At 42.2% G+C, this 23145-nt stretch overlaps 1 protein-coding gene across 1 annotated transcript; it reads left to right on the top strand.

Moving 5' to 3' along the window:
* Positions 1-1575: 1575 nt before the first annotated feature.
* npdc1b (neural proliferation, differentiation and control, 1b) lies at positions 1576-21446 on the top strand. Its single transcript, XM_085293260.1, has 9 exons — positions 1576-1918; positions 8492-8656; positions 11247-11336; positions 11427-11621; positions 13242-13308; positions 14302-14383; positions 16712-16791; positions 16895-16994; positions 18410-21446. The coding sequence occupies exons 1-9, from the start codon at positions 1849-1851 to the stop codon at positions 18479-18481; spliced, it is 921 nt and encodes a 306-aa protein (XP_085149386.1). The 5' UTR covers positions 1576-1848; the 3' UTR covers positions 18482-21446.
* Positions 21447-23145: the final 1699 nt, after the last annotated feature.

The following is a 23145-nucleotide window of genomic DNA, read 5'->3' as shown; positions in this document are numbered from 1 at the left end:
GTGCTGGCTCCTTTGTTGTTACTTGCTGCAGTTTCTAACTGTGGAGGCCTACGACTCAATCTTCAGATGATGTCTCCTGCTCATCATCTTCATCATCATCTTCCTTTCTGAGGAACATAGGTCGTTCTCCTCCTCTTGGTCGTGACAGCTGCTCAAATGCAGGAGAAAGACCATGGGAGGAGTCCCTGGAAATATGGGCAGCCAGGTCGGGAACATTGATGCAGATATCAGGGAGCAGGAAGTAATCCAGTCATTTTTGGTTTTAAGAACCATGACTTTTAACAAAGTAATGCATTACTTTTTTCTGAGTAATGACTCCAACACTGATCACAACAAAGAGGGCAAACACCTCCAACATGCACCAACATGTGACCACACAGCATGAAGTTCATTTGCATGAATGTAATGATGGTGATCAGCATCATCGGGGTGTTAGACCGCACATAACCTGATTATCAACTGAATCATAAGTGATAATGATAAAAGTGATAAAAATAATAATAATAATTTAAAAAATTAATAATAATAATAATAATAATAATAATAATAATAATTTAAAAAATTAATAATAATAATAATAATAATAATAATAAAAATAATAATAATAATTTAAAAAATTAATAATAATAATAATAATAATAATAAAATAATAATAATAATAATAATAATAATAATAAAAATAATAATAATAATTTAAAAAATTAATAATAAAAATAATAATAATAATAATAATAATAAAATAATAATAATAATAATAATAATAATAAAAAAAATAATAATAATTTAAAAAATTAATAATAATAATAATAAAAATAATAATAATAATAATAATAATAATATATAAACCAAGTGCAGAGGACACCTTATGGCACTAACTTCATGAACTCTTCGTGGAGATGATCCTCTGCGGTGTCCTGGCAGCCCCCCTGAGAGCAGCGAGAGTGGAGACTTGGTGTTGTGGGTGGAGTAAGATGACTCGAGCAGAGCGTGTGTTCAGTCCACGTCCCTCCTTTTGTACCCAGTGATGTGTTTCCACCCTTCCACATGTTTCTGGGATCAGTGTAGTAAAAATCAAAATAACCGTGTAGCACATGTTTCCGGTTTGTGCATTTCCTTGTTGCTTTCATTCCCACCGGATCTCCGGGTGTAAAGATTAAGTCGACTGTGTTTCCTCTATTTCTTTGTATTTGACGGAGATGTTTTAAGAAATTTGTTGAGTGGACATAATGCCCCACATGTCCAATCGCACATTGCTCGCCTGGTTACACCAGGTTAGCTACAGACCATACAAAGGAGTAGTAGGGCCACATTAAGAAAAAACAATATCATTTTGAGATAAAACTCGAAATTATTTAAAAGAAAAAAGATATAGTTACCATTTCAAGACAAACAGCTGGACCCTCTGAGTGACATCATGCTCCAGGCTCGGTCTAACAAGGATTTAAAGGATTTCTCTTTTTGCACACAAACATTGTGACGATGAGTATAAAAACATGTGATTCTGCATAAAGTGATATCGGACTTTAGACGCGTTTGATGTCAGCGGCAGGTGAAGGCCGTGCAGCGTGCTTGCGTCATAGCCTGGCGTCGTTCTGCCACAGCTGAGCCTCAGCAGCAGCAGGGACTGCTGTCCGGTAGGAGCAGGGCCGGAGGAAAATGCAGACATCCTGCGGAAAACACGCAGAGCAGCGTCCCGACGACACTCGCTGATCCTCGTGTCTTCGCCGTTTTTCGTTATTGCTTTGTCTTCTTGCGTCCCTCTCCTCTCTAAACACCGGAGGATGGGGGAATGATCAGTGCCGCCACCATCTCCCCGTCCTCCGCCTTCGTCTGGTGTCTGTGCCCAGGATGAGGGCTCGTCTGCTCGGACACACGGTGGTGTTCGTTGCCCTTTTGGCGCTGAGAAGCTGCCTGGCAGGTAAGGAGACGCATTTGGAGGCTTTATGAAACCGCGCGGGGCCTCCGGCACTGCGCACCATCACCCTGGGAACAGTTCTCATTGTGGAGGTGCTCTCTACAGAAATCCGTCTATGAGGATGACATCTAATGGGCATATGTTAGCCCAGTGAATATATGAAGCCAGTTACTGTTTGCTCCATTCAGTGTGTATATTGCTGTGTATATTATGGGATTTCAGTCTAAAGTGATTTGATGTTGTCAGCCTGCAGGGACAAAGTGTTTATCCTAACGGGGATTGTCTGTTTTTACCTGCATATACTGATTTATTTGAAGATGACTCAGATGACACTGAGTCGGTAACAGCTGCCGTATGAAAAAGAAGTTAAAGGTGACGCTACAGCATAGCTTGTAATGGTTGCATCATGCTGGTCGTCACTGAGTCTTTCGTTTCCAGGGTTAAGATGTGCACATATGTTTGCTGGGCTGTAGTGCATGCATGCCAGCGCAGTGCAGACAGTGGGGGTGGTACTACAGTAGTTCTGGGGTATTCTCACCCTGTGATGTGTGGTGTTGTGTCAGGCTGGAAGAGCACAACTGCACAGATCCTATTAGGCAGCGAAGAGGAAGAATATGTTTTCCAGGTGTTGTTCCACATGCATTTGTTAGCAAATCTGTTATCTAAACAGAGTTTGTTTGCTGTGGCCTGGAGGTTCTCAGGAGCACATTCCTGATGTCACAGCTGAAGAGCTCCCTGTCACAGACGTCAGCGGCCACGTAGAGTCATGCTGATGACACAGGTCTGAAGTTCCAGTTCCTTTTATACCTCATATCTATAGATCTGTGATGCTTTTAAAAACAATATACATCATTTAAAAAAACAGCTGTTTCTGTTTCCAGTGGTGGATTAACCCACATTTGGTGCTTTAGTTATTGTGTGTGGCAGAATGGGGGTACATACAGAACTGATCCATAACATATCACAGTCTGTGTGGTCAGTGAAAGAACATGCCGCTCAGTTCACCGTGGTAGCCCACTGTCTAATACTTCATGGACAACAATGGCTTTATGGGCATTAATGGCCATTTGTAAATTAGCGCTTGCTGGATGCACAAACAACCTGAACGCCTAAAACGTGCCAGGGATCAGCTGGTGTTCTTATCATGTAGTATCTTTATTCAAACAAAGGTTCAAACGAGTGTTTGTCAGATGAACGAACTGTTAAGAATCTCGGTTCGTTCAGTTTAGACACGTCAGGCCCGTAGCGATGACTGTTGATGAGCTAAATCTAGACTCCTGTTCGGGGTGTTCGACCACAACCTGATTATGGACCATGCTGTGTGATGGAGACCACAGCTGCTGTCTTATTTCTGTGCAATGTGCTTGGGTAACATATGGGCACTCTGCCTAATGAGTGGGCATTTAAAAAGTGATTTTTGAATAATTAAAGGTTTTCAAGTAAATGTTTAAGTCTCCGTAGCAGTTAATATTCCTAAAGAGGGATGTTTTTGCTGTACTGGAAATAAAAATGATAGAAATGTATTCATTTGCTTCTCATTGCCTGATTTATTTTAGCTTCGTTTTTGTTTGTTTGTTTTTTAGGTATAACGTGTAAATCCACTAGACTGTGTTATGTTTAGCAAACTGTAACAGTCAGAAAACAAAATGCGAACTACCTTTGCACAACTTTATAGAAAGTATGGCGATCCAATCTCATTCTACACATGGAGCTGTTAATGCTTAATTAGGTCAATGCCAGTTTGATGCAAGCTGTTATAGTTAAAGACTTACAGTAACGAGGAAATACACCAAGTATGCTGATCCCTCTAAAAAACCCTAAAATATTTTGGTGTGCTGTTTCTTTACTACCCATTTGAGATTTGTAAGATTTTTATCAGAAGAATTCTTATTATATTTCTGTTTTATTTGTAACACATCACATTTTATTATATGTGTTTATTTCTATGTGTGTGTGATTATTAAATGGCCGCATACTCACATATTTATGTAAATGAGGGAAGGTAGTCAGGAGTAATCTGATTACACTACCAGAAGGAGAGATTGTAGACAGGAGTACAGCTACAAGGAATACAAAGAATTCCACAGGGAAATGGGAACCAACAGGCCAGGAAAGCCACAACACCTGCACACGGTCACACAAGTCCTTAGGAACTGATACAGTGGGAAGAACCAGGATCAGACAGAGGCTCAGGCAAGTCCCGAGGAGTCAGCTGAATGCTAAAAACAATCTGCCTGTCGTCAGATACCCTTCATAACCAAGCGGCACCATCATGGAAGGGCTGGTCCCTGCACAGCATGTCCCACGGGCAGACAGAAGAAGTTATACTGAGAAATCCTACCAGTGGCTGGACTGAAAGACAGCACAGAGGCACTAATCATGGCAGCACAAGCTCTGAGCACAAGATCCATAGAGGCTGGGGTCTATCACACCAGGCAAGACCCCAGGTGCAGGCTGTGTAAAGACGAGACAATCCAGCAGGGTGCATGGCATACATGGAGAGCCATAACATTACTGACTGGCATAGTAATACAGGAACATTTGTGCCGAGTATAGTCCCGGGATCAATTAGCCAGTGACTGACGAAGCCCCATGCCACCCTAAAATCATGGTTGTAAGTGTTAAGCTGACCATCTGTCTGTCCATCTGGCCTAGATACAGCAGGCTGCCCTGACTGGCCCACCAAGTTTATTATGGTAGGAAACAGTTGGTGCTGTTCTCTGATCCCTGTGGGTCTGCAGGTGCACATTAAAAAAATGGTAAATGGCCTGTATTTATATAGCGCTTTTCTAGTCCCTAAGGACCCCAAAGCGCTTTACATATCCAGTCATCCACCCATTCACACACACATTCACACACTGGTGATGGCAGCTACAATGTAGCCACAGCCACCCTGGGGCGCACTGACAGAGGCGAGGCTGCCGGACACTGGCGCCACCGGGCCCTCTGACCACCACCAGTAGGCAACGGGTGAAGTGTCTTGCCCAAGGACACAACGACCGAGACTGTCCAAGCCGGGGCTCGAACCGGCAACCTTCCGATTACAAGGCGAACTCCCAACTCTTGAATCAAGATCGTTTAAGTGTCTAAACGATCTTTGGGGACTCGGAATTCAGGAATAGAAACCAATATTATTGGCAAACAGATCTGAAGTTCCTTTGTCTTTTAAGGAAACACACTTAGTTATTTTCATCTACGGTGTGTGAAGGTTTGTGGATTCATCACTGACGTCTGAACCTCAGACAAATAGTCAACACAGTCAGAACTATGTGGGACATCCACTCTTCCATTAAGGCCCTTTCTGAAACAGTAAATGTATCAACAGAAGTCCCAGATGTGTCTCTCAGGTGCTATGTAATGTCTTTGCCAGATTGTTTTCCTACTTCTCTAGGATGTTACATTCAGATATAGTTCATCAGCTGCAGATAGCTGTTTAGGCTTGCCACTTTTTTTCCATCTATTTATCCAATGTCCTCAGAATACTTAAGCGACTCCATGCCAAGATCTGGCAAATGTTAAGCTAGTGGATATGGAATACCTGACTTTAAAGTGCAATTCTTTTTATTTATCCAGAGGACAGCAATGTAACATTTCGAGTGTTGTGTACATTCCCACCTCTGCAAAGGATGCACCACATGATCAGTAAGCACAAAAACACACATTTGGACAGTGTTCGCATCATTCTAGGAGAATGTAATCACTGGAACGTTTGAAAAAGCACGCCAAAACTGTTACAGTAACATCAGGAAGGCATGCACTGAACCAAGCCTTTGGTAAATCTGACCATGTCACATGTCTGCTAAGATCTGCCTACATCAGACAGCTAAAGGCTAGCCTAGTCACAGTGAGAGCTATTAATACCAGGACAGAAAGTGCACTGGTGCCACTGGTACTCATGTGCTGGCCTGCTGTACCTGGATAGCAATCGAACCTATGCTTTTCCTGGATTACAGTTCTGTCTTCAACACAATCAGACCAGGAAAGTTGGACTTTCTAACCTCCAGAGCAGAGGTGTTCAGGATGGGAGGCAGGGTCTCCTCTGAGCTCACCGTCAGTCTCAGCCCTAAACTCTTCACCCTGTGCGTCCATGACTGTGTTGCCACCTAGCTTGACACTGGCAGGATCGAGTATGCTGATGACACGAGCATCCTGGGCCTCATAAAGCTGCCGGAGGAGTCCAGTTACAGGCACGTCATCTAAAACATCACGGCCCAAACAGAGGAGAATGACCTCTTCAACATAGACAAAACATCTGAAATAAGCGTAAGATTTCAGGAAAAACGCAACTAACTAAAATAAAGAATAAACTGAACTCTGATCGTGCAAAATAACTGAAGTAAAACAAGTGCTTATGTGAAGAGGTGGTACAGGAGTGGACTGACACACGGCTGTGGGGGTCCCTGTGGTACCAACTCTATCATCAGAGATGGTTATCATCCAGGTCACAGCCTCCTCTGAACATCCAGCCTGAGCCGAGCAGAGTCTGATGATATGCACACAGCACGCTTCCATAACAGCTCCTTTCCTGCCACAGTATTCCTGATGGGAGAAACAAAATAAGGACAGACACACGCACAATCTAATTTAGTTGGTGCAATACACATTTCAACATGCAATACATCTCTAAATGACAAAGGTTTTCTCATACCACGGCGCTCTCTGAAACTACTTGACATGTTTTTTTTCTACCTATGTTTATCTGACCCTGACTCTCAGCTCTGCACAGTATTTTCTATGTACCCACATCTAGTGTATGTGTACAAATGACAAATAAAACACTTTATGTGTATCTTTAAAGGCTATTTGGGAATCATCTTGTTAATACAAAAATTAGTTTTACACATGTTAAACTGTGTGTGTAGACACAACAGCCCTTCATAGTTGGCTTTTTGATGCTTGAATAATTTATACGTCACCATTAACTCTGTTAACTGACTTAACACACACAAAAACTGTTTGTTCAGGTGCAAAGATTAGACTGAAACGGTTGAAAAAGCAGCCAGTGTCCATAAAAACGACATTCCAAAGCCTGGAGAGCTGTTGCTTGGGCAGATGTTCCAAAGACAGGAAGTGCAGTGGTACAGACCAGAACATCTGGTTTAACAAGCTGTACCACCACATCTGTTGTATCTGTCTGCTTGTTCATTACACACCACTGTACAGTTGTGTACAATGTTGCTGTTTTTCCCCTAAACCTCTGATGAGAAAGCCTAATTTCTGCTATTGGACACCAAAGAAATGTCAACTTTCACAAATTATGCAAACATGCAAAGCACTTAGCTGTGTCTCAAATCAAAGACATTTCTTCTGGCTTTTTTAAACTACAAAACAAACAACTGGACAGTCTGGGCAATGAGCTATTTTATACATTTAGCTCTTACAGTTTAAGTCCAAAGAGTTGTGCTGGCAGACTTCCTTATTTGTCACAGCAGCTTTTTCTTCATCTCATAGAAAAACAGTTAAACATGTGACTTCTTTCACTGAAGATCAAAGTGGGCTGTATGTGGCCCACAGTGTAAAACGACTCTGACACCACTGGCTTAAAGCTCCCTTAAAACTTATCAGGCTAATTGTTAGTTGGAAGGAATACACAAAGAGATGAAAGGGCTTCATTAAGACTTTGCTCAGTACTTTATATTTTTATAAATATTTAGAAAATTAGCACCAAACTGAAGAGAATATCTTGTTTGATATATTTGTCCCTTAAAGACTTTTTCAAAAATATTATTAAAATGCTACAAACAGTGCTTAGCCTCGCACATAGAATATCTCAGAGTACTTTAGCCCGGCTCGTTCAGCTCCTGTGTGGGTTTGTGATGCATAAAGAAAAAAAGTTAGCAGCTTTTTTCCTGATCTGACAGAAACTTGTTCATTTGCAAACAGACGTGTAGTTTCTGTAGAAGTCTGTCAGGAAAAGACACGTTTTTGGGCTCATTTGCTAATTTCATTTTCTGTTGAACACGATGAGATGAGCGTTTTGTAAGGTCCTCATTAGCATTCAGAAGTGTATAAAACATGCTTCAGGACGGTCCTGCTTAATCACCTGTTTGACAAGTTGGTACCATTGAGGGTCCAGTGTCACTTTGTTGGTTTCACTTACGGATCTCTGCTTGTCTGAGGAGACTTTCTGTCTTTTTTTGTTTTTACACTCAGTGTAATGTAGCACGGCTCAGTTACCGTCACAAGTCTGTCAGAGTAGCTGTTCTCTGTTTCCACTAAGTGAATATTTGTTAGAAATTCAAGCTGCTGGAGAAGAATATCATGTGTTTTTATGCCTCCATACTGGTGCTAACCAACAGAGGAGGCGTCACTCTGTTGGCATGTTAACACATGTCTAAGATCTAAAACATACATAATGAATTGTGTGCTGTTGTAATGATTCTGTCACTAATGGCCTGAGAGAGGATTTCACTGTAAATCCAGGGAGCAAAATGTAACCACTGAGATGCTGAAATAAAAACGTAATTAAAGTAAAATAAAAATTCTAAGTGTAAAATGAAAATAGAAACGTGAGACGTCTTCACTTCAGAGTATTTTGAAAAATAGTGCTGTGCTGTGTCGTATGTTCATGTACAGGTTCTCCTCTGTGCCCTCGGAGTTTAGAATGTGCCCTGGCAGGAAGACACTTCTGCCGGCCTGGCAGCTCCCACTGTGGGCCTTGTCTGCGCCCCCTGGTGGAAAACTCCCGTGGACGCTGCGTGGTCAAGAGGAGACATGCTCCTCACACTCATTCTGTTAAAGGTAGGTGCTCCTACCTCATATTACTCACTCTTTTCACAGGATGACCAGAATGTTCTGTATTCACGCAATTAGATTCTGTATTCCAACTTTTAGTGCATATTAGTTCCTGCAGAACATGCATTAACTTTTTGTACAAGATCTTCCAACAGGTAACCTGAGATATAGTAAATATGTGAGAAGTCATGGGAGTCATGTTTGACCAGGACATGTCCTTCAATGCACATATTAAACAAATATGTAAGACTGCGTTCTTCCATTTGTGCAACATCTCTAAAGTTAGAAATATCCTGTCTCAGAGTGACGCTGAAAAACTAGTTCATGCATTTATTACTTCCAGGCTGGACGACTGTAATTCATTATTATCAGGATGTCCTAAAAACTCCCTGAAAAGCCTTCAGCTGATCCAAAATGCTGCAGCAAGAGTCCTGACAGGGACTAGAAAGAGAGAGCAGATTTCTCCTGTTTTGGCTTCCTGTTAAATCCAGAATTCAAAATCCTGCTCCTCACATACAAGGTCTTAAATAATCAGGCCCCATCTTATCTTAATGACCTTGTAGTACCATATCACCCTATTAGAGCACTTCGCTCTCGCTCTGCAGGCCTACTTGTTGTTCCTAGAGTATTTAAAAGTAGAATGGGAGGCAGAGCCTTCAGTTTTCAGGCCCCTCTTCTGTGGAACCAGCTTCCAGTTTGGATTCAGGAGACAGACACTATCTCTACTTTCAAGATTAGGCTTCAAACTTCCCTTTTTGGTAAAGCATATAGTTAGGGCTGGACCAGGTGACCCTGAATCCTCCCTTAGTTATGCTGCAATAGATGCACTGGGTGTTTCTTCTTCACTCACTGTGTGTTAGTAGACCTCATACAATTCTGAAGAATTTCTCAGGTTTTGAACATTGAAACCAGTTTTTCCAGTAACAAAGTATTAAATCTTCAGTTCCTAATTGGTGGTGTGACTGGTGCACTGATGGTGATAGAGGGAATCTGAGTGTCTGTAACATCCATCATAATGGAGCTGCTAACTAAACGAGAGTTTGAGTGGTGTGCTGAGGAAGAGGAGATGAAATCCCTGAGAGTGGGATGATGACCAAACACTGCACAGAGCAAAGTCACTCAGACTGTGTGTAGACGTGCAGGTTCTTTCACTCACTGCTGGACTGAGCCTGGCAGTTTCTGGGTTGAAAGTTGAAGTCCGTATTATAAGTGTGGTGTCAGTGACCAGAGAGTGAGATGAAAAACAATGTAACAAAGATGGGTCATTAACATTTGTTCCATAAATACTAGTACTACATACATGCATATATTGATTAAAGAAGTATTATTAATCTAACTTCTGGATCTGTTATATTGTTGCAAGTTGTGACGTTTGTCTCTCTGTTCATTAATATGGCCACACCTCTTTGGTAGAGTTGGAGAAGTGAGTGCGTACAGACGGTTTGGACAAATGAAGCTCCGCACTGGAAACACAACGACTGCCTGCAAACAACTCATTTAACTGATTAACAATTTCCTTAGAAGCAGTTCCACATGTTCCATGTTGTCATGTTTCAACTAACTCGTTGTTGCTGGATGTTCACTGTGTGTGTGTGTGTGTGTGATGAAACATACTTCATAATGAGGGTGATGCCTCCCAGGAAAATGGCCCAGAAGACCCAGAGCATCTGCAGCCCTCCAACAGTACTGAAGACTCAAAGCCATACATCTCCATGACAACTGCGTGACCACTCCAGCAGAAGGAGGGAGGCCTCAGACTCAGTGAGCCCTCATGGTCAAAGGGCAAGAGCCCTAGAGAACCAGAGGTCAGCTCTCCTGGAGCACTGGCATGTCTCTCACACGGCACACATACAAACATACCGAAGATGCAGGAGCCCATTGCTCCTCCCACTCGTCACTGTTGGGAGTGATATGTTGGGTGCATGTGTTGGTGTATATGAGTGTAGGAGGTGCAAAGGCAGCTTATAACTGCAAACAACAGTGCTATTAAAACTGTGAAGCTGTTCACCCTGTGTACATCAGCACAACTCTGGTCATACCACCTACTCCATACTGTGCTTGGATGTATAAGTAGGAGACAACACGGAGCAGTAGCTGATGATTTTGTGGTATGGGGTAAATATCCATACCACAAAACTCACACACATACACACCCCAAGTCCAGCACCCTGATCCATGAGAGGCCGATCCATGTGCAGTCTGTGTAAAGATGCACTCCCAGGGTGGTCGAGAATGGCCGACCTATCATCCTATTCCAGATACAGACAGACAAAATGACAGTGGTGGTAGACAAACAGAAGAAGACGGCCGTACTGATCGATGCAGCGATACTGAATGACAGCAACATCAGGAAGAAGGAACAGGAGAAGCTGGAGATGTACCAAGGGCTCAGAGAAGAGCTGGAGAAGATGTGGGTGAAGGTAACTGGTCCCAGTGGTAATTGGAGTACTTGGTACAGTGACCCCCAATCAGAGATCTCTGTCCAGAAGAGCGCAGTCCTAGGAACAGCTAAGATACTGCTCGGTGGTGGACCTGAGCTTTAGTAAACAAATGTTTAGATGAAGATGGTAAGAATCCTGGTGTTGTGTTCCTCCAGATAAAGTGAGCCCATACCCTGAGCTCGATGAGGAGATTGACTTTCTCTCTGCAATCATCAGGGAACAGAGACCCGAGTCCTACAGCTCAGGTATTACACTCTTCTTCTTATCCATATTTGCTATGTGACAAAATTCCCTAATGAAGTAATAAATCCACACTCTTTACTTTCTGGTATTAGCCCCATCCTCCCAGGAGATCACATCCAAGCAGTTTGAAGAGCATGGCTACACTCACAGAGCATCTTCTGTGGAACAGCCTCCTACTCAGAGTGTCCTGCTAACTAGCATCGCTTCACCCACCCCTAGAAACCACACTGCCGCTCTGAGCAGTCCCATCATCCTCCGCTACCCTCCTGACGACCATGTCTTCATCAGTAAGTCTTTCTGTCCTTGAGTTAGGACCCAGCTTAATTTCAAGAGAGCTATAGAGTCGTTTTGAATAATAGAACAGAAGACGTCACCTTACAGAGGCCGCTGTGAGGATTCAACTTAAACTACTTTTCACCACATGTGTGAAAAAAGTAATTGTGCAGTAAAATGGATAAAGCCGACGCCTCCTCCTGATCTCGCTGTATTTCAGTCTACCAACATTGTCCTGAGTGCTGTGGTGTGTACTTAACACACACACACACACACACACTACAGGAGGTACCGTTTAATTAAACGAAATCGAGTTTGGGTTTATGTGCTGCTGCAAGAGGCCATGGTGTAAATCAGCGTCCCCAACCCCCGTTCCATGGACTGGTACCGGTCCGTGAGTCGTTTGGTACCGGGCTGGCAGAGCTGAGGCTCAGCAGGACGTTACTCTCAATGTTGTTGGCGCATTTCAGGAGGACGCTGCTGATACAGTTACACAATCACACGTTTATTATTATATTTACAAAACACCACAGTTTTTGTCTTGGTTGTTGTCATTTTGTTGTGTTTCTCTGCGACACCTTAAAGGTGTCCATGAAAATATTGTCTGACATTAAACCGTCCGTGGAGCAAAAACGGTTGTGACTGCTGGTGTAAAAGTCTTAATCCAGTTGGACCATCATCATCCAGTAGAGCTCCAGAGAAATAGTTCTTGTCCCCTCCTCAAACTGACTTCCCTCTAGAATCGTGTGTAGCAGAAATGTACACCCGCATTAAAACCACAATCTTCACACATAACTTTTTAAATAAATCACTTTATCAACATGAGACCTCATCAAAATGATCAAATATGCAATCGTTTTCAGGATTTTAATCATTTAAGTGCCAATTTAGATTTGAATTATAAGTTATTCATTAAAAAACACATGAAAAAAACCTAATTATTTCCCATGTACTGAGCATTAAAGGGATGGGCCACATATTTGGATATGTCAAATATTAGCAACACAGCTCTTTGATTGCATTAGTATCGGTGTCAGATTTTAATTTTTGCACCCTCTGGACACCAAAAATGGACACGCACAGTATTTGCAATAAAATCTTCAAACAAGTGCACGCGTCATTGGTACCAACAGACATAATCATGTGACAAAAATACGTAAAACCAGAGGGGATGATGAGAATTCCCCAAAAGAGATGCTGACTTGGATTTGCTATGGTCGGTGTGGGAGGCACATGCACTCAAGCACACATGATCAACAATTCAGCCTCCAGCCAAGTTCATGGGTTGTCAAATACACAGTTGTTATCATGGCATGTGTATCGAGTCAAACGAGATCTAAGCCCCGCCTACTTTAAAATCTTGGGACTGAACCTGAGTTTAATGCAGGACACGACAGAACTCAGACGTTGCTGTGATTAGTTCTGCCACACTGCATTACTGTTATCAATGTTGTTGTCTGTGCTGCTGCACGAAACAGGCCTGACTCACTCACATCTATTTATTTTCAGCTGCTGTCCTTTCAGCTCTTCCCTCATTTCTCCAAGCTTTCACTAAAGGATCATGTCTTACTCTGATGTCTGCAGACCAGCAAACACTTCTATCATTCATGCTGTCTGTTGGTTTCTCCTCTCAGTCATGAGCAGCGTCGTCATTGTGGCAGGTTCCCTGGCACTGCTGGTAGCGTTGGCTTGCTGGGTCAGGTAAGCTTATTATTTTCTCTCTAAGGTGCTGCATAAACCAAAAGGTCCCCACTATCCCTCTCAGGAGTGGACAGGATGGCCTGCAGTTGCACTGTAGACGTATCCATCATCATTATAGTCATTCTGTTAGAGATGCTAAATTGATTGGAACCATTTGATTTACAGTATTTCCATGTAATTTATTGTTTTTCTTATAAATCTTAAAAAGAGATGACAAAGAAACAGAGCTGTTCAATGTGCTCAGAGAGAGAACAGGAAACTGTACGGACAAAAGTATTTGCCAAACGTCTTAATCTTTAAACTCAAGTGTTTTCCTTCCCTTTAGATTCAGACACCGACTGAGCCCTCCAGGCTTACACACACACTTCCTTAACCCAGTGTTTTTGGGTTTTTAGCTGTAAACTTTGCCCCACTCTGAGATCCTAAGCACTCTAGAAGAGGCAGTCACATAGAAGCACACATTTTTATATTTTTCTGAATTGACTTTCCCTCACTAGTCTACCCATCCCTGCCAGTTCCAGGTTTCCCGGGCGTACGTTGTTGGAAACTGTGGACAGTCTTCCTTTCATTACACCACTACAGGATGGAGGTTTTTATGGTCTGAGAGTCATTTGGGTGACACACTACACATACTTATCACTGAGACGTGTTCTGTGAAGATTGATGGAGAAAAAAAATCTATTTTTAAATGAACCTGAAAGATAACAAAATATTGAAACAGACAGTTTTCAGACCTGCGATGTACTCTGTGGTTTCTTAAGTCTTCTTCGTGGCTTGTTTGCATGTAAGTCACAGAGAGCTGAGCTGTTCCAACCATACTGGGAACAACAGAGTCAAGAGCTGCCTCTTGTTGTGAAATTCATGAGATAATGTGTTTTGAACGTTAACTGTCATTGTTAATGTGTTATAATACAACTTATCAGCTCTTTTCAGTCAGCTCCAAATGTTTCACTATGTGTGTTTTGTTGTGTTTATTTTGTTTTATTGTTACAGGTTTCAGAAATATGTTCATATCAATCAGAAAGTGGACTACCCTTCATCTGGACTGATGAGTGCTCAGGCATTCGAGAATTTGGTGAGGAAACGATGTGACTAAATGTTTAGGAGAAAACACACTGAAAATACTTTTCAGTGTCTTTATTTGTCTCAGATCACCACTGCCTTCAATGCTGAGCGATGCAAGGATCTAAACTCTACCACCAATGCTCCACATGCAGTTCATAATCTGAGTGCTGTTTAGTGAGCATAAATGTACACAATGTAAACCCGAAACGCCTTAAACAAAAATCTTAACCTGATGAACTGTATAGAAACAGGAAACACAGGATCTGAGATATTTGGCCCTTCAGTTTCCACCTGCTGCTCACAGGAGCCTCGTCAGAAACGGCCCCGGTGAAAGAATTGTTCGCCAGAAGCAGCTCTTAACCCTTCAAAGTCCGACATCGAAGTAATCGCTGGAAAATTCAATTTTTGGAAAATGCTGTAATTATTTGAAGTTTATATTTTTATCATATTTGCTACATCAGACTTTTTTTTGCAATGTATCAAATTTATTCTAAAAGAAATCCAGCAAACTGATGATGTAGAAGCCTCGAAAACTCAAATATATTGCACTTGGCTTTAATGATTTAAATAAGGGAGAAAACAGTAAGGTAACAGTAACTACATAAAAACTAGGCTGAAAATCAGTGAATTCTAAAATGACGACTCTCAATGTAACACTTGTGGTTTAAGTCATCACCAGTGTGTGAGAGATACTGAGATCAGGAGAGGCACCTTCTGTGGGCATCTGTAAAAAGTCATGATGGAGGCTCTGGGAGGGATTGGGGAAAACTGATGGAATTATGAATTCAGAAAAGTACCATCAGATTTGTTCACTGTTAAAGAGACTCCCTGGTGGATGTCTGCCTTTGGTTCTTATTCCTGGAAGCTGCTGTGCTCTGCTGTAGGTCCACTTGCCCTTCTTCTTCTTCTTCTTCCTCCTTTCCTTCTAAGATTGTTCAGTCTCGAGTCTGCCATCGTATTGTTGCTCCCTGGTAGTTGACAGTACACACACCGAGTGGATCTTGGAGTACAGACGATCCCAGTGCATTCTTCTTTGGCAAATCTCTCAAGCTCCTCTAGATTCGGTACTCTCCTGCTATGGATCGTGATCTTCATTTAATCCCACAGATGTTCAGTGTGATTAAAGTAAAATCTTTGTGCAGGCCAGTCAGGAATGTCCACTTGTTTCTTCTTCCGTTTTGGATTGTGTAGGAAGACAAAGTCATGATCCAGACCCATTTTTTGCTGATGAATGATAAAGGTGTTCTTTAAAAATCTTTATAAATATATGCTTCTTTCTTCACGATTCCTTCTACCTTGACAATATTCCAGTTCCAGCAGAGTATCTGACAGCTAGGATGGTGTAGGTGTTGATTTCCAGGTTATGTTCTTCCCATTCAGCTGACTCTTCAGGAGTCTGACCCTCTGCAGGTATTTGGTGGTTAGAGGGTTTCCTAGCGGCCTCTTCATGGTTTCCATTTGCCTGAGTAGCCGTCCTCAATGTCTATATGTTGCTTTCTGGTAGTTCGATCCCCTCAGTTCTGTCTACCTTTCCTCTCTTTGTTACCATCCGACTATAATACTCTAGTTCGAATGACATTCCCACGTCATTGTTGTACATTCTAGTGGTGTGATCAGTGAGTCGATGTCTGGTTCACTCCTGCCATACAGCTTGATGTCATCCATGTACAGGAGGTGGTTAACAACTGCTCCATTCTGTAGTCAGTACCCATAGGCAGTCTTGTTAATGATCTGGCTGAGGCCCATACAGAACAGTAGTGGGAGATTTACCAAGCCCCCTGAGCTTGGTAAATCTTGTGCTATTGGCTAAAGCTTGGCCTCTAGTGTTGTACGCCACATTCCTAACGAATTCCTGATGAAGATTCTTAAGGTTCTGTTCTTTCTGCAGTTGTAGGCATTCCAGGATCCATGTTTGGGGCACTGAGGGGATTACTTGTAGTCAACCCATAGTTAAGGTTTGGTCCCTCTGGTGTTTCTGCCAGTTCCTTCCTGGCACCCACTCATGTATTGAGCCATGTGCCTGTTAATCTTAGCCGCTATGATGGAGCTTCCATGTGGTGCTGAGCCAAGTTATGGCCAGTAGTTGGACGGGACTGGTTCCTTCTGAGGGTCCTTGGAATCAGGACTGTCCTGCCTTCAGTTATTGTAGGTGTGTCTCATCCATGGACACTCTGGAGTGCAGTTAGCTTCTATAGCCGGTAGGCGTGAATCATGTCAGCGTCTGGTTGCTGTCCAACTCTTCGGGCTTGAGACTCTTTCTTGCATGTCCACTACTGTGATGGTTACTTGTTCAGGAAGGAACCTTCTCATCTCCCCTCTACCCCTTGTTTACTTCCAGCTTGGGGACAAGAAGCTGGCCCACAGTGCCCAAATGTACCACTACCAGCACCAGAAGCAACAGATGCTCTCCCTGAGAAAGTGAGTCACCCTCCCTGCACAGACATGTTCATCCTACCTTGGCATGTGTATCTCTATCCTGTCTCGCTGTTATCCTTGCTGAATATTTGTGTGTTCTCCGCAGACACAGGGTTGAGCCTAAAGTTCCTGACTCTGCAGCCTCAACAGATGAGGAGAATGAGGATGGAGATTTCACCGTGTATGAGTGTCCTGGACTTGCACCAGTGAGTAAACGCTGCATTCTTATCTCCACATTCAGTAAAAGTTCAACTGTGTCCACTGTGTCATTGTGATGGTGTAATGCTGAGTCAGTGGAATCCATCAACAAGAAATAAGGATAACATTAAGGCATAATGTGGGTACAGATACAGCCACTGAACCGACAGGACAGTTGTGAGTGTGTGACAGATTCCTGACTGATTACAGCTGATGTTTGGCGGTAACGATATTCCCCGCCTGTGATGTGAACGATGCAACCATGAGTAGTAACGCCGCTAAACAGCATTTAGGAAAACTGTTGGTGTGTATCCAAAAGCAGTGTGATGGTGCATCCATTTACACGCTGGCTGCACTGTATATTTATATCTTTTAAATTGGTTCAGGGATTCAGTAAACTCTGACACAACCGGCAGTTCTCACCATTTACACTTTCCCAGTAAGTTATCAGTCACAGTGGAAACGATCACAGTCATATCTGCTTATTTAAGTCGTCTGCCGCTAATCTTAGTGCATCGCTTTTGTGATGTTAAGACTCTGGTTCAAAAATGTTGTGCTGTGAAAGGGACGCTCCGAATCCAGGTGCATGTCCTGCAAATAAGTGTCCAACCTGCAGTATTTAACTAGTTAGCTAGTTAGGCAGCTGTGGGTGTAAAAACTCCATGTGCTGACAGGTAAGAGAGAATTAGAAGTTATTAGCGTTCAACCTGGTCCTAATGAGCGACTGTGCAAACAGCACCCACAGCCAACACTTTGAGATATGAACATGGGAGATTATTTACAGCTGATACTGATTTTATACATTTTCTGTATCATTTCCTGGGATTGTGCAATCAAACCACCATCATCATCATCATCATTGTCATACCCGTCAACCTGAATTTAAGGAATAAATCACACAAAAGTTATGGGAAACTACAGGAACTGTCTGAATAATGACAATGAATAAATAAACCCTTTAATAAGTATTTTAAAAATTATTATGTAGATTATGTCATTTTTATGTAGCTGTCTTAACAGTAGTTTTACTAATAATGTATGGATTGCATAATACACAGCGTGTAATCCAGAAGAAGGTTCATTCAGCACTCACTGTGGCCGGGTTTGTATTGTCTCCAACGCTGTTTCTGTGTGAAGAGCAGGAAGGTTTCTCAGAGATTCTCTATGCAACACTCGACCCTTTCAGCTGCTCTTTCAATCTTTCTGAACTCTGCAGAGTCAGAACAAAGACTTAGAGTCATGAGACGGAAAAGATGGAACACAAAACAAAAAATAAGAGCAAAGTAAGCGCAAAGATATATGAGAAGCATAAGCAAACTAAGGAATAAACTGATGACATTAAACAATAACTGAACTTCCCAGGGCCAAGACAGGAAGTGTGTTAATCTAAGATCTTCCCCTCTGTCTCTTTCTTCTCCTTCAGACGGGGGAAATGGAGGTGAAGAACCCATTGTTTGACGACTCCACCCTCTACCTGCAGAGATTCCACAAATGAACCTGGACACAGAGACGTTTCATGCTCTAAAAGCAGCACCTGTATGTACAAATATTTACACGTCAGTTTAATTGTTCCAGTGCGCAGATCGGACACATACCCTAAACAGCCAAACTACATTTGGTTTTTCCCGTTTTGTTTACATATTTCTTTACTGTTTATTACACACATATGCAACCATACGTGCTCAGCATTTATGAGCTCACTGATAGAACAGGCTTTGCTTTTATTTCAGCATTTTTAAATGGATGTAATGTTGATATGAACACAACTCAGCTCAGCGACTTCTCTTGTGTGTTATGTACACATTGTTTTTCAGTTGATTTCCGTCTTGCTGACACCATGTCTACATGCATCTGCATTCTTACAGTTCATCCAAGAAATTTAAATATTAGACAAAGATAACACAAGTAAATTAAATGTATAACTGAAGGTGTTTGTGATTAAGAGGGGAAAAATCCAAACCTGCACAGCCCTGTGTGATGAAGCGAGTGGGAATGTGGACTGACGAGACAAAGGTTGAACTTTTTGGAAGGTGTGTGTCCCATTGCATCTGGTGTAAAAGTAACACAGCATTTCAGAAATGGGACATCATACCAGCAGTGATATATGGTGCTGCTGGTGTGACAGTCTGGGCTGTTTTGCTGTCTCAGGACCAGAAGACTTGCTGTGGTAAATGCAAACATGAATTCTGCCAACGACCAAAACATCCTGAAGGAGAATGTCCGACTATCTGTTTGTGACCTCGAGCTGAAGCACATTTGGGTTCTGCAGCAGGACAATGATCCAAAGCACACCAGCAGGTCCTCCTCTGAATGGGTTAAGAAACACAAAATGAAGACTTTGGAGTGGCCGAGTCAAAGTCAAGACCTGAATCTGGTTGAGATACTGTGGCATGACCTAAAAAGGTGGTTCATCCTCGGAAGCTGTTCTGTGTGACTGAATTACAAGAATTGTGCAAAGAGGAGTGAGACACAACTCCCCGACAGAACTGCAGAAGACTGCCAGTTATCACAAACTTCGGATTGCAGCGGCTTAACCAGTTGCGCGCGCACACACACACACACACACACACACACACACACACACACACACACACACACACACACACACACACACACACGTATAATTTGAAAATTCTGTATGAACTCAGATGGTCTTGTGTATTTGGTCTACAGCTGACATTGTGTTTTCATGGTTTTGTGAGCTGTAACTAGTGGCTGATATGTACAGGAGCTATCTTACCTCTCAGTCAGTCAGTGTGGCAGGACGTCCTGAGTACTGTGTCAAATGCACATCTGTTATTCGATTTCTTAATGTGAATTTGTATTTGTTGGGAAAAGACAATGTCATGTATAACACGTTAAACTTGATGCATTCGACTTTTGTACCCATTGTGACGAAAGCAGCGAGGAGCCACACCTTCACGTTCTACATCCCCGCCCAGTTTTACTTTGAAGAGGTCTCGACCTGCTGAGGCGTCAACAAAAATATGAGAAAAAAGGAAAATTACATGTAGCTGTGGACACGTCGCCATAAAAGAAACTTAAAATCAAAGAATCCGAACAAAAGAAACGACTGAGAATATTTTAAAAACGGCGCCGGCCACAGTCCCCAGAAATATACAACTTAAAGCGTCGCAGAAACAGCGTTCCCTTTATGCATCAACAGCTGCAGTGTGCGATTGCAGCCTTTTCCAACATTGAACTGATTCCAAAGCTTTTAAATTTACTCCCTGGGAGATGGGGACATTTTGAAATGTATTCTAGAGAAAGCAGAACATGTGTTGGCACACACTGGATCAGGTTTTCTTTCCTTTGTCAAATCTATGTTTGTGCATTTTACTTTGTCCTGCATAATAATCACTCAAAGAACATGAAGTTTGATTTATGATTTTATTTAAATATTATGGATTGAATATTACACTCACTGTTACGATATTTCCATCGATGCATAAATGCAAACGTGCAACAAATCCTCCCTTTATGGTCGTTCAAACTGTTTACCTGCACTGTACAGAGTGTTTCTGTCATTCATCATCATGTAAAGGCCATCCATATAATTCAGCTGCCCGTGTTCCAGGGCTTTTACATTACACTGCATTAGTTTTATCCAATAACCTGCCTACTGAAGGTACAGTATGCAGTCCATGTAGTGGGCTCTGCCTAATAAAGCGCACCGTTATAATCAATGCAGAAATCTCCTTTTCTTTGCAGACTTCATAACGGTCTCTGTCACTAACAGCAGAAACTCTGGATTTTTATGTTGACTGGGCGTTCTCTGCTTTTCCTGTACTAGAGCTGTTCGTCTGACCTGGTTAGGACTTAATATGCACAGCTGCCTTTCTATATATGCTCATATCGCCCCACATAGCTCATAGATATTCTTCATACATGTAGAATGAGTGTCCAGCTGCAAACAGTGAAACAGTCCAGGAAACCTGGATGTAACCGCGTCTCTCAGGAAAGCCGCTGTCTGCGGCTCTTTCTTCATCCTGCTGCCGTCCTCCTCAGCCTGTCAGCACTTCCATACTGGAGGAACACATTAATCTGCACTGGAGCTGCTCATGTTCGAGTGTCCACGTCCAAACTCACATATGTACCAGGGAATATTAACACGGAAGCCCTTTACTATGTTAAACAGACTGTTGAATCCAAACCTCTTAAGCTTGTGCAGCAAAATGAGTCGTTGGATGAGGAATTACAAGAAGAGATGTAATTCTCATGTTGTTTGTCTTTGTAAAGACGTTCCGCAGCTCTGCTTCACCAGTGCTGAGCAAAAGCCCAGCTGGTTGTCTTTATTTGCTCCTTCTTTCTGTGTACAACAAGTCATTCTCTACATGTGAGACTGTTTGAAGGCTAAGTGTTATGATTCTGTACATTTAGGACAACTTCATTACTTCATGTTTAGCATGCTTGTGGATATACCAGAGCTGAAAGAAATAAATATTTATATAATCGCTGTCTGAGTAGTTGTAAAGTGTTTGTTTTTCTTTCTTTGTTGGTTTTTTTGCATCATCTTAATCCAATATTTCATAGGTTAGCAAATATTTCTGTCCAATCTTAATTCAAGGAGGAATGTTTCTCTGGTATGAAACTGAACCCTGCTGTTTCACAAACCTGTACATATGCAGTAAACATGCACTGCATCGACATCAGCACTGTGACAACTATATATTATCTTTTTGTTTTTGTTAATAAAACATTGTATAAAAGTTTAAATATGATGGTTATGATTAAGACCTGAGCACTCTGTGAAAGCCTTACTGTATCTGCTCTGATTACTGATATTCAGGCAAATGCATGGTCTTCCTAAGGGCCTAAACATACTGTAAAACTCGTGAAAGTCTACACATGCATCAGGTCTTTTGAGGATTTGGAGAATATAAAAAGGCTCCACAGCGCCACGTCTGAAAGTATTCCCAGCGTGCAGCTGACCATATGGTCCACAGCTGTAACAACCCAACACATAAAAAAACGCTGTGTGGGTCCGTGGTGCATCACACATGTCTTACTCTTTCAGGTACAGCTTCAAGGTGGTTGATCAGAGCCATCTCAAATTTTGTCAGAAAAATGTAAAGGTGTTACTTTATGTTCACCCAGAACCAATTTGCCTTAAGAGACCCTACCAGAGGGTAAAGCCTGACAACATAGGTCCTGGACTCATAGGGTCACACAAACCCCTCCACCATGGTAAGGTGGTGGCATTATTATTATTACTATTCTCATTATTATTATTCTTAAAAACATTTTTCTAATACATTAAGCTGCCAAAACAGCTCTGGCTCGTTAGGCCATGCACACTCATAGGTCGTTGCTTCAAGCCTACAATCACACTCTGAAATCCTAAATATTGGGACGTGGGTGTGTTCTGGGTATTGCCATATGTGATGGAGTTCATTATGCTTCCTACTGTCCAAGAATACTGTTGACATGCTGACGTTGCATCAACACCAGGTCTCAGGGTTTCAGAATATTGCATTTCAGATTGTTGCAATCATCTCTGTGCTGCAGCATAAGTGCACCAGGCTCCAGTTTTTTACCAATTATGTGGTCATGATTGACATTGTGCCTGCAGACAGCTTCAAGTACAAGTGGAAAAAGGCTTCAGAAACCACTGAGCTCCAGGCTCCATGGTACACATACATGCACCCTGTCAGTCCCACAGCTACAGTGTATTTATCTTACAGACATTCTCTGACAATCTGAATGGGAGCAGTTTGTGTCATGGTCCTGCGACCATGACTCAGTGACTTTGTGTTTGTGTTCTTTATTGTTATTATTCTTGGGCTGTTTTGGGATGGTTTGTGTTTTGGGATTTTAGACACTGGGTTCTGGGTTTGTGCTCCCTCTATTGGTCCCTGGTGTTAGTGTTCCCCTGTCTCGTCAGGTTAATCAGGTCCAGCTGTTTCCCCCACCTGTGTGTGATTTCCCAGTGTCTCTTTGTGTACTTATAGTGTGTGATTTCCTCTGCTCCTCGTCGCGTCATCTGTGTTCATACCTGGTGTAATCCCCTGCGTGCTTTCCCTGCTGTTCTCCCTTCATGCTCAGGTTTGCTATTTCTTTGTGTAGTTTCTCCCAGTTAGTTCATCCTTAGTTCTGGTTTACCATCCCCACTTTATATTGGATATTATCAATAAATCACCCTCACACCTGAATAAGTGC

The sequence above is a fragment of the Mchenga conophoros genome, linkage group LG12, assembly GCF_057382185.1.
Source record: "Mchenga conophoros isolate Kocher_MC1m ecotype Shallow Benthic linkage group LG12, M_conophoros_male_GT1.1, whole genome shotgun sequence".
Classification (NCBI taxonomy): Eukaryota; Metazoa; Chordata; class Actinopteri; order Cichliformes; family Cichlidae; genus Mchenga; species Mchenga conophoros.
This window is presented reverse-complemented; position numbering and strand designations above follow the sequence as displayed.

Excerpts from the sequence above, each read along its gene's own strand:
- npdc1b (XM_085293260.1), top strand. The coding sequence starts at position 1,849 with ATGAGGGCTCGTCTGCTCGGACACACGGTGGTGTTCGTTGCCCTTTTG. Across the intron at positions 8,657-11,246 it reads TCACACTCATTCTGTTAAAG|ATAAAGTGAGCCCATACCCT; the intron begins GTAGGTGCTCCT and ends GTGTTCCTCCAG. Across the intron at positions 11,337-11,426 it reads ACCCGAGTCCTACAGCTCAG|CCCCATCCTCCCAGGAGATC; the intron begins GTATTACACTCT and ends TTCTGGTATTAG.